The sequence below is a fragment of the Xiphophorus hellerii genome, chromosome 11 (assembly GCF_003331165.1).
Source record: "Xiphophorus hellerii strain 12219 chromosome 11, Xiphophorus_hellerii-4.1, whole genome shotgun sequence".
Taxonomy (NCBI): Eukaryota; Metazoa; Chordata; class Actinopteri; order Cyprinodontiformes; family Poeciliidae; genus Xiphophorus; species Xiphophorus hellerii.
Genome location: NC_045682.1, coordinates 28,551,711 through 28,563,171, shown reverse-complemented (window position 1 = coordinate 28,563,171; position 11,461 = coordinate 28,551,711). Strand labels below are relative to the sequence as shown.

Genomic DNA, 11,461 nt, shown 5'->3' with positions numbered 1-11,461 from the left:
ACAAAAAAATGAGCTTGTTTTAAGTCAATAATCCAGTAAAAGTTATTTAAAAAATACTATTTGTACTGTCAGATTATTTCACACTGTTGCCTAGCAACCCAGTCAGGCCCAGCCCGTTACCTAGCAACCCCAGCCAGGCCCAGCCCGTTACCTAGCAACCCAGTTCTAGCTCCACTGCCAGATTATTTCAGTTATAAACACGGGAAAGATATTTTGTTATAAGTGAAATAATCTTTCAACGGAACTGAAACTTTTTCATTAATAATAAGGAATTATTTATTTCAAACCATCTCTTATGCTGAAAAGTTACTTGTAAGCTAGCACACTTGATGTAAGACAAAACTAAGATATTTGCACTAGAAAGTAAACCAAAAATAAATGTTTTTTGCAGTGCCTCCATAATGCTATTTTTACCTGCTTTTAATAAACACTCAGGGGAATTTATTTCCAGCCAACACAAACACGGAGGGAGAAAATTAGAAAACAGCTCTGCAAAATAAAACGTAAAAACATTATTTCCTCTCTCATAAGAAACCTCTGTCGTGCTGAGCCAGGGAGTCGTGATTCGCCTGCTCTGCTGCAGCTGCTGCTGCTGCTGCTGCTGCAGCCTCAAACTAACTGAATCCAAACCGAAGCAGAAACGGAGCGGCAGACGTTCTTTACTTAGTTTAACTAAGGATCAGTGATATTTATAAGCTCTGAAAGGCATTTCCTGGGTTTTTCCACAGCTTTTAAAAACGTGCCGATTTGGTCGTTAGCGTTTCCTTCTCAAATCAGCAGAAAAAAAAAAAACAGTAAAACTCAGCCATTAACCGCTTTTAGTCCAACCAAACATATATTACAAGTTTTCTTAGCAATAACTTATCCCACACCATGCAATAAAAAAAGACAAGAAACAATTTAAGATGGAAACCCAACACCCCAGATTTCCTGCAACGATCAGTAAGCAACTTGATGTCTGTTCAGATTTGGTTTTCCTTTTTACTTATCAGGGTGGCACTTGAGTTTTGATAGTTACTGTTGTTTCTTGATGTGCGGCTGAAGAAGAGGGATGATGATGAGGAGGGTGATGAAGACGACGGGTATGGAGAGGAAGACGCTCAGCCGTCCACCCAGCTCTGCTCCACGATGGCCGTTACCCGCTTCTCATACTCCCTCTTGTTTTCCTGGTAGAGCTGCGCCGCCTGGCTGTTCGCCGGGCTGTTGGGGTTCGGCTCATCAAGCAACGACTGCACACAAAATAAAAAAATAAAACACACTTTAATTTTATTCAAGAAATCTAAAAAATATATTTATTCAAGTAAGACTTTTTTAAAATTTTATTCAAGTAAAAAATTTTTTTTTTTACCCCTCCAGGGGGTCTTTTGTGGGCTCTAGTGTCCCTTAAATGACAGTAGGCTGACAGGAAACGGGGGAAGACATGCGGCAAATGTCGTCGGGTCCGGGAGTCGAACCCGCGACGGCCGCGTCGAGGACTCAAGGCCTCCAAATATGGGTTGCGCTAACCACTACGCCACCACGGCACGCCCAAGTAAAAAAAATTTTTTTGAAGCAAATGAAGTAAAGTTCATTGGTGTTGAGAAGCATTTCTATTACGATCAATATAACACTTAAAAAATCTCACAACAATAATAATTTCATTTATCGTCCAGCAGAATTTTCTATGACAGATCTAACTGCAAGTTAAACTTCTATAAATCTGTATAAAAATACATATTTTTACTAAGCTATTCAAATACTGAAATATCCTTGTTCAGGTTGCCACTAGGAGGCGCCAGCCATAAAAATATCATTGCCAATAAAAGCCAAAATCCCAGAATATTAAAAGGAAGTTGAGTGAAAAAAAAAAAACGGTGCAGAAGCAGCAGGAAAAACTTTTAGTTTCCACCACACAGATGTCTGTCAGAGACACTTATTAAAATAGAACAAAGTACTTCTTAAGATTAAATAATGTTTAACATATTTTCACACTGATATAATTTTACAAACAGAAACTGATTTAATTTGATGAAATATTTCAGCATCGCTATGTGTGATGAATCTACAGTGTTTCAGTTTTCTTGTATTCAGACAGATTGTTTAAATTTAGTTTGCAGAAATCTAAGTCCGACAGACCTGGATGGACGTGAGTATGGACGACACGTCGTACGTCGGGCTCCAGCGATTCTGGAGAATGTCTAAACATATACTGCCGTCAGCATAAACTGGAAAACAGGAAACAATATTTAGAATTTCAGCAGGTCATTTCCAAGCGAAAAACATTGAACAGTAAAACTCATGAAGTTTGCAAATACAGTATGATTATATAACCTTTATGCTGATCATCTCATATATTTAATTTTTTTAATTAAAAAAAAGAAGAAAATGTCGTGGCTGTAAATGTAGGTGATAAATTATTTCAGCTTTAATGGATTTGAACTAAACCTTCTTGTTAAAACTCAGAAATAAACTAAAACAGCAGCTTTCAAAGCAAATTATGTTGATAAATGACAATAATGTTTTGAGACCATCATAAAGTAATTTATTGATAATGTTCATCATCTAAAAGACCAATAAACTTTAACTTTGTAAAGGACCCAATGGAACCGGAAAACACTTTAAATATCCAAAGTAAACAACTAAAAAATTTCGCAACTTAAGCAATAAATGAAATGAATTATAAACAGAATTTCCCTTCAGAAAAAAACAGAATGGAAATGATGGAGCTCATTTTAATTTATTATGTGATTAAATGATTATCTTGAGTCCTTTGAAGGGAAGAACAAAACGGTTGATGTTTATGAAAAGATTTTGGTGGAAAAGTTCATAAAACTAGTTTTTAAGATGCATTTTAAAGTTATTTTTGCTCTAAATGTGTAGATAATCAGAAAAGGGGTGTGTGTGTGTGTTTGTTGCTGCAGCATCCCTCACCATTTGGATGAAACATTTTGGAGACGAACCGAACCGTGGGGGGCTTGTTGGGATACTCCTCTGAAAACTCTATCAGCAGCTTAAATGTTCCTGCAGAGGCAGAAAGGAAGAGACGAAGCTTTTACTCTGCAAGAAAGATGCAGATGTGAAAAACGGAGACGCTGCTGACAGCAAAGGAAACCATGAAGGGACTATAAATACCCTTACTGCAGCAAAATCTGTTTATTGTGCAGGATTAGACAGGAGCAGCGAGGAGAGGCTGACAAACGTCAACTAGAAAAGCAGGAAGAGATCCTACAATTTCAGACGCAATATTTGTAACTTTTATTTCATAAGCAGGGCCAAAGCACAGTGAATTATTCTGAATCCACATTTCCTCGTAGCCAATAGAATAGACTGAATAAACATCAGTCTATTCACATTTTTTGCAAAGTTTGAATAAACTAAAGCATAGAAACGGATCATGTAGAGCAAAGTACCGAACAGACAAAAACCTGCTGCTCTTCCAGAGACATAATGAAGCTAAAGATGAACAACCTGAGCGCCGCCCAACCGGCTGGACATTTTTAAATCTCACAACCTATTTTCATTTTAACCATCATTAACACTTCACATTTAAACTGAGAAATTTGATTTGTTCCATCATTTTTACATAGACATTCACAGAGAAACTACAACGGAGAAAATCAGCTAACAGCACAGAAAGCAGCTGAAACATCAGCGATTAAAAATGACAAAAGTCAAAACAAAACCTCAAGAGAGGCTGCATGTTAGCAAAGCCCTACTTGAAACTTTTCCACATGGAAATGATGAGAAGTAGCGAGAGAAGGATTTCCTTTAGGGACAAAATATCCATGAAATCCATAAAGACACAAGGGAGAGTTTCAATGTTACTCTAATGTTGAAAAATAATGTCAATGTTCAATTTATGTTTTTCCCAAAACAAACATTTACTTCCTGTAGTTTTCTGCAGAGCTCAAGTATTTTTTCTTATAATAATGATTATGAAACCTAGTTGTTCTCCAATCAAAGTGCTCCAGAACTACTCAGTATTTTCATATCCATCTCTGTTTCATGTTTACTTTTGCAGAGTCATGTTTGCAGCCCCAGGCTGCGTTCGGCTGAAGGAGACATGAGGCTCCAGTTCAATAAAAATCTGTGTTTTGGTAAACAACCCACTGTATGAACCCAATAAATCCAAACGTATAACTTACCATCTTCGAATGGCGTCCCCACAGGCCTGCAGCAGACAGAGAGAGAAATATTATATTTATAAGTTCAACACCGATCTGATAACCTGAGGCAGAGCGTCACTTTCTATAGCAGAGAACTAGAATTAGTAGATTAGACTTGTTTGTCTCAGGATGTTTTGTTATGGTAATTAATTTAGGTTTGTTAAGCCAATTATATTCTTCGTTTTCTTTGTGCCGCGTTAAATCACATCGAGGCCGAATATAAAACAAAACTAAAATAAGAAATTCACACAAATCCGCTGCTTTTAACATGCCAAACCACTAGGGGGCAGTGCAGTGCAGAGCTAAAGCCTTCGTCAGCCAATCAGATTGCTTCAAAACAACAACTTCCTAATAGCAATTAAAGATGGCGCCAGGAGGTTCATTTAACTGGACAGATGAACTACTTTTAAATACAGTATTAGAATATTCATCCGTCCATTTTCTCACCCAGCACAACAAGACATTTCAGGCGAGAGGCGGGGTCACCTGGACAGGTCGCCAGTCTGACGCAGGGCAACACAGAGACAGACAGGACCACACACACACACACACACACACACACCTAAGGAGAATTTAGAATTAACCTGACCGTCATGTTTCTGGACTGTGAGACGAAGAATATAAAGTTAATAAAACAAGACTGGAATTATGTCAAAGCAAGAATGTGAAGACTGTCATGATAACATATTTTACTGGACGATTAATTGTCCCAGAAGTTATCGCGATAAACGATAATATTGTTATTTTGAGACCATTTTCCAGTAACATAATATTAATGACACGATAAAGCAAGAACACATTCTCAAAAATCAATAAACTTAAATGCCAATTGTGGATTTATCAATTGTGGATAAATTATTATCAATTTATCAAACAGATCATCAAACTGTAGCGCTAACAAGTTTTCTCACATCTTCACTTGTGTTTTATAAATAATAGTTTTTAGTGATATTATTATTATTTCCTGTGGATATTCGGCTGCATGTGGTTTGGGCCTGAACGGACGTTTCAACTAAAATAAGTGAACCAAACCTCAGATCTAAGCTGAATCGTGCCGTTGGTCCGTATAACACATGAAGACAGGCGTTTAGCGATGAGATCTGATATTTTATTAAAGCAAAGAGGCGGCTGCAGGATGTGAGCATCAGAGGAGACGGTGGGGAGGAGCTGCATTTAGAACATGACTCACCCAAAAATAACAGCGTTCCACAGCATGATGTTGTTCTCAGACGGCGCTCCGCTCACACCGGTGGGAGGGTCTTCCTGAAGTCTGAGGAGCAGAGGAAGAAACGATGAGGAGGAGAGGAAAGAGAAGTGCATTTCAGAAGGAGGCAGCTGGCAACACAACGAAAAGATTTATAAAATAATAATAATAGAGAACAGGAAGAACAATAGCCAGAGGGAATGATGAACGAGTGGAGCATGAGGCGACTAATTAACACCTTGACAACGGGACAATTATCAGTCAAAACAAGAAGCTGCAACATGAGGCTGTGTGCAGGATCAGTGGCACAACGCTGCGCGGCACAACGCCAACATGGTGCTGCCAGCGCTCTGTGGCTGGAAACGCCGCTGACGCCAACTCAGCCATAAAAACACTCTGATATAAACTAAAGTAAAAAAGGAATAATCCAAAGTGTATATTGTGGGGTTGGTATTTATCACATCGTTTTTCATTTATTGTGATAAATTTCTTAATATAAGAATTCTGATTTATAGTTTTCATAACAAAGTCCAATTAATGATGTTTTGATGTTTTCAGACTGTAAAGCAGTGATGCTCTGCAGTTAATGCGTCTCTGCTTGGTCAGTGATTTGGTCGCTCTGATGAGTTCTGTTGATGCCTTGATGCTGATTTCCTTGTTTTCTGCAGAACAGAAAGTAACTCCATTACATGATTTCTAAATATCTAAACTTGCAGAAGCGAAGCAGCAGTCAGGAAACGTCATGTGCTGCAGTTTCTCTCTGATCTGCAACAAAACAACTTCCTCCTGACTGACTCAACTGGAACTTGTTTACACATTTAAAGTGCTTTTGGAACTTTTCTTTAGATATCTTTTCTGAAATTAATCCGATTCATTCCCTAAAAATGGATCTTTCAATTCACAAATCAAGCATCTTGAAGATCTACTGTAATAACTTTAAGTTCTATTCATACTGCATTTATTTTAGTGTTTCAAAGTTTAAAAACATACTCCAGGTTTTAGTTTTCAGTAATTAAAACATTACATTTGAGAACATGCTAATCTAATCCTGTGCAGTGGAATGTCTAAGTTTAATCCTCCAGTCAGTTTACAACCCGATTGATTAACCTGAAATAAAAATAATTCAGTGCTGATTTTCCGTGCCAGTTGTGGTTTCACAATCTGAACTTCGACAAATGATCTGAGACACACAGAGCAAAATGCCACAGCAACAACTGCCTGGCAACAGAGACAGGAGCAAATCAGAGCCGCCGTTCTAAATTAATTTTCCAACACCAGTCTGCTGCGGATTACAGAGTAATGGACCAAATCAACATGATAAATAAACTGGTTGAAATTAGCTGCTTCATGTTATGCCTCACATTCAGACTCTTGATCACTAATGAAGACAGAAGAGGTGGAGGAACCACTGCACACAACTTACAGATTGTATATAACCCCCATGTCTAGAAGAAATTTAGGCTTTATGAAGGTTTACAGCAATTAAATCTGTTAAGCAGATTTGTAGCAGTAAGAGCCCAGATCTCTTCCTAACGGCCGTCCTGCAGACAAACTCACTGATGTGAAACACAGGACTGGATGCATCGGCCAGGAGACGGTCACTTTGTTTTACTGCACAGGTCGGTTAGTGTAGAGCTGGAGCTCAGCGGATACGTGATCAATATCAATAGATAATACAATCCAATAGGATATTCAATATATAGAATATTCACTGAACTCTGATCCAGAACCGCACAGCATTCTGGGAGATGTAGGCAGAGGAAGGGCTTTAGCAGCTCTAAGCTAGTTTAGGGGAATCAACTAACACAGTGGTCCCCAACCACCGGGCCGTGGACCGGTACCGGGCCGCGGACCAATTGGTAACGGGCAGCACAAGACATAATGAACTACTTCGGGATCTTTTATTTTGAAAATCCTAAACCGGATTTTACCGGTTACTTCTTGCGCGTCAAAATTGAGCCAACTTGCAGCAGAATGAGTAACAAGACAACATCGGAGTACTGCTCCCCCGGCTGACCGGTCCGCGCGACTAAAAAGGTTGGGGACCGCTGAACTAACACACTTACTATTTGGTTGCCTAGCAACAACCAGCTGAGTAAGTTGCGCAGCAGCAGTTTAAGGTTTCTCCACCGCGCCTCATAACTGATTAAAAATTAAAAATATGGATTAAAAACTTTGGATAATACAGGAAAAGCCACAAAACCAGTCTGGTTGCATTTCAGATATTTAACATAAAAAAATCAATAATTATTGATAGACTGATATGAAATCCTTATATCGTGAGAAGTTTTTAAGTAGTATGCATAAAATTATTTTCAATCTGCATTATGTGTAAATTCAAAAACCTTAGCTATTGGCATAAAAGAAAAAAATATTTATTCATTTTTTAGATTCTAGATGTTATGAACTTTTTTTTTATTTATTGATGTTTTTTGGGACAATTGCAGCAAGAAGGATTTTTGTTTTTACTTGTTCTATTATCAGACAGTTGTCATGATGGAAAAGGTTTTTGTTTTTCAATTAGCATGTCCAAAGCTTAAATGACACATGAATTATGAACTAAATCCCAGAGGAGTTAAAAATGAGGTTTCATGAAAAGCAGGACGAAGTTCAAACCGTCTCAGATCCTCGACTCCAACGTCTCTCTGCCTGGATTTCTGACCAGACAGAGACCAACAGAGCAGCGGCAAAAGCAAATGTGGTGGATTAGCAGTTGCTTGCCAACAACTGATGGTGGTTGCTGTGAAATATCATCTCTGCTGCTCAAAACTGAGCTGTTAGGATGTCATGAAACGGTTGTACAACAGTCTTTAGTTTTGTGTAAAACTATAAACTGAACCAACCAGAGTTGGCTAGTATCTAGGTACATTTGCTTTTTAGAAAGAATGTACTTTTACAACACTGCACTTTTTATTTTTGAATAATTTTATTATGAAGTATCTCTACTCTCAAGTAAAATTTCGGGATTCTCTACCCACCAGACACACCTGCAGTTTTTGTTAAAGTTTTAGAAATTTTTTATTTAAAGAAACTGATTTGGAAAAATATTTTTGTTTAATTTTATTATTTCATAATTACGTTATTTGAAAAATTTCCACTTAACTTTATATTTTGTTCCATCTGATTGTGTAATTTTTAAATATTAAATGACTGATAATTTGATCAGTTACTCAGTACTTGAGTAAACATTTTACCAAATCCTTTTTTACTTTTACTTGAAATAGTGCTACTCTTGAGTGATATGTTTGGGTACTTTGCTCTCCTCTATTATAAATGTATAATAATACATTTAGAAGGTTTTGTAAGAAAACATTTCAAGAAATTGAAAGAATATAACGAGTGCAGTTGGCCAGTGTTGGAGCAGGACACGTTAGACGGATCCATTCAGTGTTAACGTTCCCCACAGTGGAGTGGAGTTACAGCGACACCTTAACTCCACTGCTGTAACATTGAGGTTTTTACAGACTTTCTTTGCTTCCACACATAAAACAGCACAGGACGCCACAGACAGCAGCGCAGCATTCTGGGAATGATAAGTTTAACTAGCAGTAGCTGCTAAGGTGAGAAACATTAACTTTTTATTTAAACACAAAAACCACTTAATGTTTAGATTGTTACACTTAATACCACACTATGATTTGTTGTGAGGATGCCTGTCACAATAAATTTTTCTGGACAATAAATTGCCCCAGACGTTATTGCAATAAACGATAAGATTGTTGTTTTGAGACAATTTTCCACTACCATAACGCTGATGGCTTAATAATGCAAGAACAGATTCTCACAAATCAATAAACTTTAAAAACAGAAAACAGAAACAACAAACTAAATTATGCGTAAAAAATTTACTTTAATCCTCCAGGTTTTGGACGATAAAAACTGGTTGATTTGATCATGCAAATGGAAATTATTAAGCTCGTTTTTCATTTATCATGCGATTTACTGACTTATTGCAATTCTGCACAAATAGCTTTAAATTTAAAACCCAGTTTCTGTTTAGCCAAGCTTTTGTTGATTACTGAACGTTAAAAATAATTTCAAGTGTTTTTCTTGCAGTACAAAGTCAGGACTGGACTATTCTGCAGTAATAGCAGAATAATTCAATCCAGACTAAGAGGAGATAGCAAAATATAACTGACAATAACTAAATAATACAGAGAACATTATCAAAACTGTAATACTTTGATTTTAGCAGAAATGGGAATCATTGTGATTCTACAGTCCAGAGTAAAATAATATTTAAAAATCTCCAAATCTAATAAAGATCAATAGTATTAATGTTAATATATTTGTAAATGTTGACTTACAAATAAACAGAGAACATTAAGGTGAAAACAGAAATAGTGGCAGGAATTTATATAGCTATTGTAAACACGGTAGTTTCCTTGGAGTCAAAATCCCCGAAATCTCCCTGACAGAAAAAAACCGAAACCAAATTTAAGAAGAGAAATGTTTAAATATTATTTGAACGGGGATCATTTTAAACCCTCTCGATGCTAAACAACCGATTTGTGTATATTTTAGCTAATATTCATGAACAGGTCAAACGGCTGCTAAACATTTTTGATCCAAACTCATTTTGTTTCCCTGCGGCAGAAAATTTGAGCTCTAAACGCCTAAAAAACCGATCAAAAACACTGAAAAACACTGGCGTAATTCAGCTAAAATGAGCCGTTTGTCATCAACTGTTAACATTTAAGACGTTACACTTTGTTATTTCATTTTAAAAAAAAGCAGCAGCAGCTATCATAAAAAGACTGGACTATTCGGTGTAAGACGTTTTAGGTAGTAAAAATTGGACAGTGTTGTCGTCAACCGGAGCTAACGCTAAGCTAACCGCTAACCTAGCCACGTAGCTCCGTCGGCTAAATCAGAAGAGATAGCTTCCACAAACGGCTACTTTACCTTTTAAAATCCCTCATTAGCCGTCTCCTTGCGGGCGTAGACATTATTTCAGTTGTGTATACAAAAACAATTTGAAAAAAACTAAACGAGCGAAGAGGAAAAAGCCCAAATCCGGTGTTTCTTCCGCTTGCAGCTCTTTTCTTATTCCCCCAAAACAACAACTGGCTAGCTCGCTATTTATGGTTGACGTCGGTTGGTTGCAGTGTTGAGGCCAACAGAGGCGCAACCCTTATATGTCACAATGTTTCTGTTAAAAAATGCTGCGAAAACTCCTCCCTACTAACAAATAAATAAAATTATTTAAAAATCAGTTGAAATTCTGATGGAATATATTAAAAGATTAAACTGCTTATATATGAATGTAATAATTATTTATTACACAACTACTAATAATGTGCAGGTGCTTAAATTGGAATATTATTCAAAAGTTAATTTATTTTCGAGTGATGTATCTCAATAATAATAGTGGCTTACAGCCAGAGTTGGGTAGTAACTAGTTTCATTTACTTGAGTAAAGAAATTGTAAAGTCTTGAAAAAGCGTTTTTACTACGCTGTACTTTTTACTTTTACTTGAGTAATTTTATTATGGAGTATTGCTACTCTTATTTGAGGAATATTTCTGGATACTCTACGCACTGTGACTTCAAACTTGTTTTAATCAAAAATTCACCTGCAGTTTTTGTTAAAATTTCATATTGAAAATGTTTCTTTAGCTTTATTATATTTTGAAATTACATTATTTATATAAATTATTTTTATTTACTAAAATTTTCACTTATTCTTTTGTCTTTCTGAAGAGGTAATTTCTAAATATTAAATGGTTGATTTTTGATCAGTTACTCACTGTTTTACCAAATATCTTTCTACTCTTACTTGAGTAATTTCTTGGATGGTTACTTCTTACTTTTACTTGAGTAAAGTTTTTGTGTAATCTACCCACCTGTGCTTACAGCTACTCAAAACCCCAAAATCTCTTTCTCTAAAACATTTTTGAAACCATATGTTTACCTGCATCGAATAAGAAGACAAATCCAATCAAACATATAGTGTTAAAATGAATTTGTTCACATTTTTAAAGAACTACTATTTTATTTCTATTTTTAATATTTTAAAATAAAAGAAAACATAACATTTTTGCAAAAAGAGAGTAGTTATGTTTGTTTTTTATTATTTTAAAAAGAAATTACTAGAAAATTAGCTCTATAA

General features: G+C 36.3%; 1 protein-coding gene across 1 annotated transcript; it reads right to left on the bottom strand.

Annotated features, from left to right (window-relative positions):
* Positions 1-948: 948 nt before the first annotated feature.
* ube2b (ubiquitin-conjugating enzyme E2B (RAD6 homolog)) lies at positions 949-10,452 on the bottom strand. Its single transcript, XM_032576560.1, has 6 exons — positions 10,255-10,452; positions 5,335-5,415; positions 4,125-4,150; positions 2,911-3,000; positions 2,116-2,204; positions 949-1,229 (listed from the first exon to the last, which is right to left on the bottom strand). The coding sequence occupies exons 1-6, from the start codon at positions 10,296-10,298 to the stop codon at positions 1,101-1,103; spliced, it is 459 nt and encodes a 152-aa protein (XP_032432451.1). The 5' UTR covers positions 10,299-10,452; the 3' UTR covers positions 949-1,100.
* Positions 10,453-11,461: the final 1,009 nt, after the last annotated feature.

Excerpts from the sequence above, each read along its gene's own strand:
- ube2b (XM_032576560.1), bottom strand. The coding sequence starts at position 10,298 with ATGTCTACGCCCGCAAGGAGACGGCTAATGAGGGATTTTAAAAG. Across the intron at positions 5,416-10,254 it reads CTAATGAGGGATTTTAAAAG|ACTTCAGGAAGACCCTCCCA; the intron begins GTAAAGTAGCCG and ends TCTGCTCCTCAG. Across the intron at positions 1,230-2,115 it reads CCATACTCACGTCCATCCAG|TCGTTGCTTGATGAGCCGAA; the intron begins GTCTGTCGGACT and ends TTTTGTGTGCAG.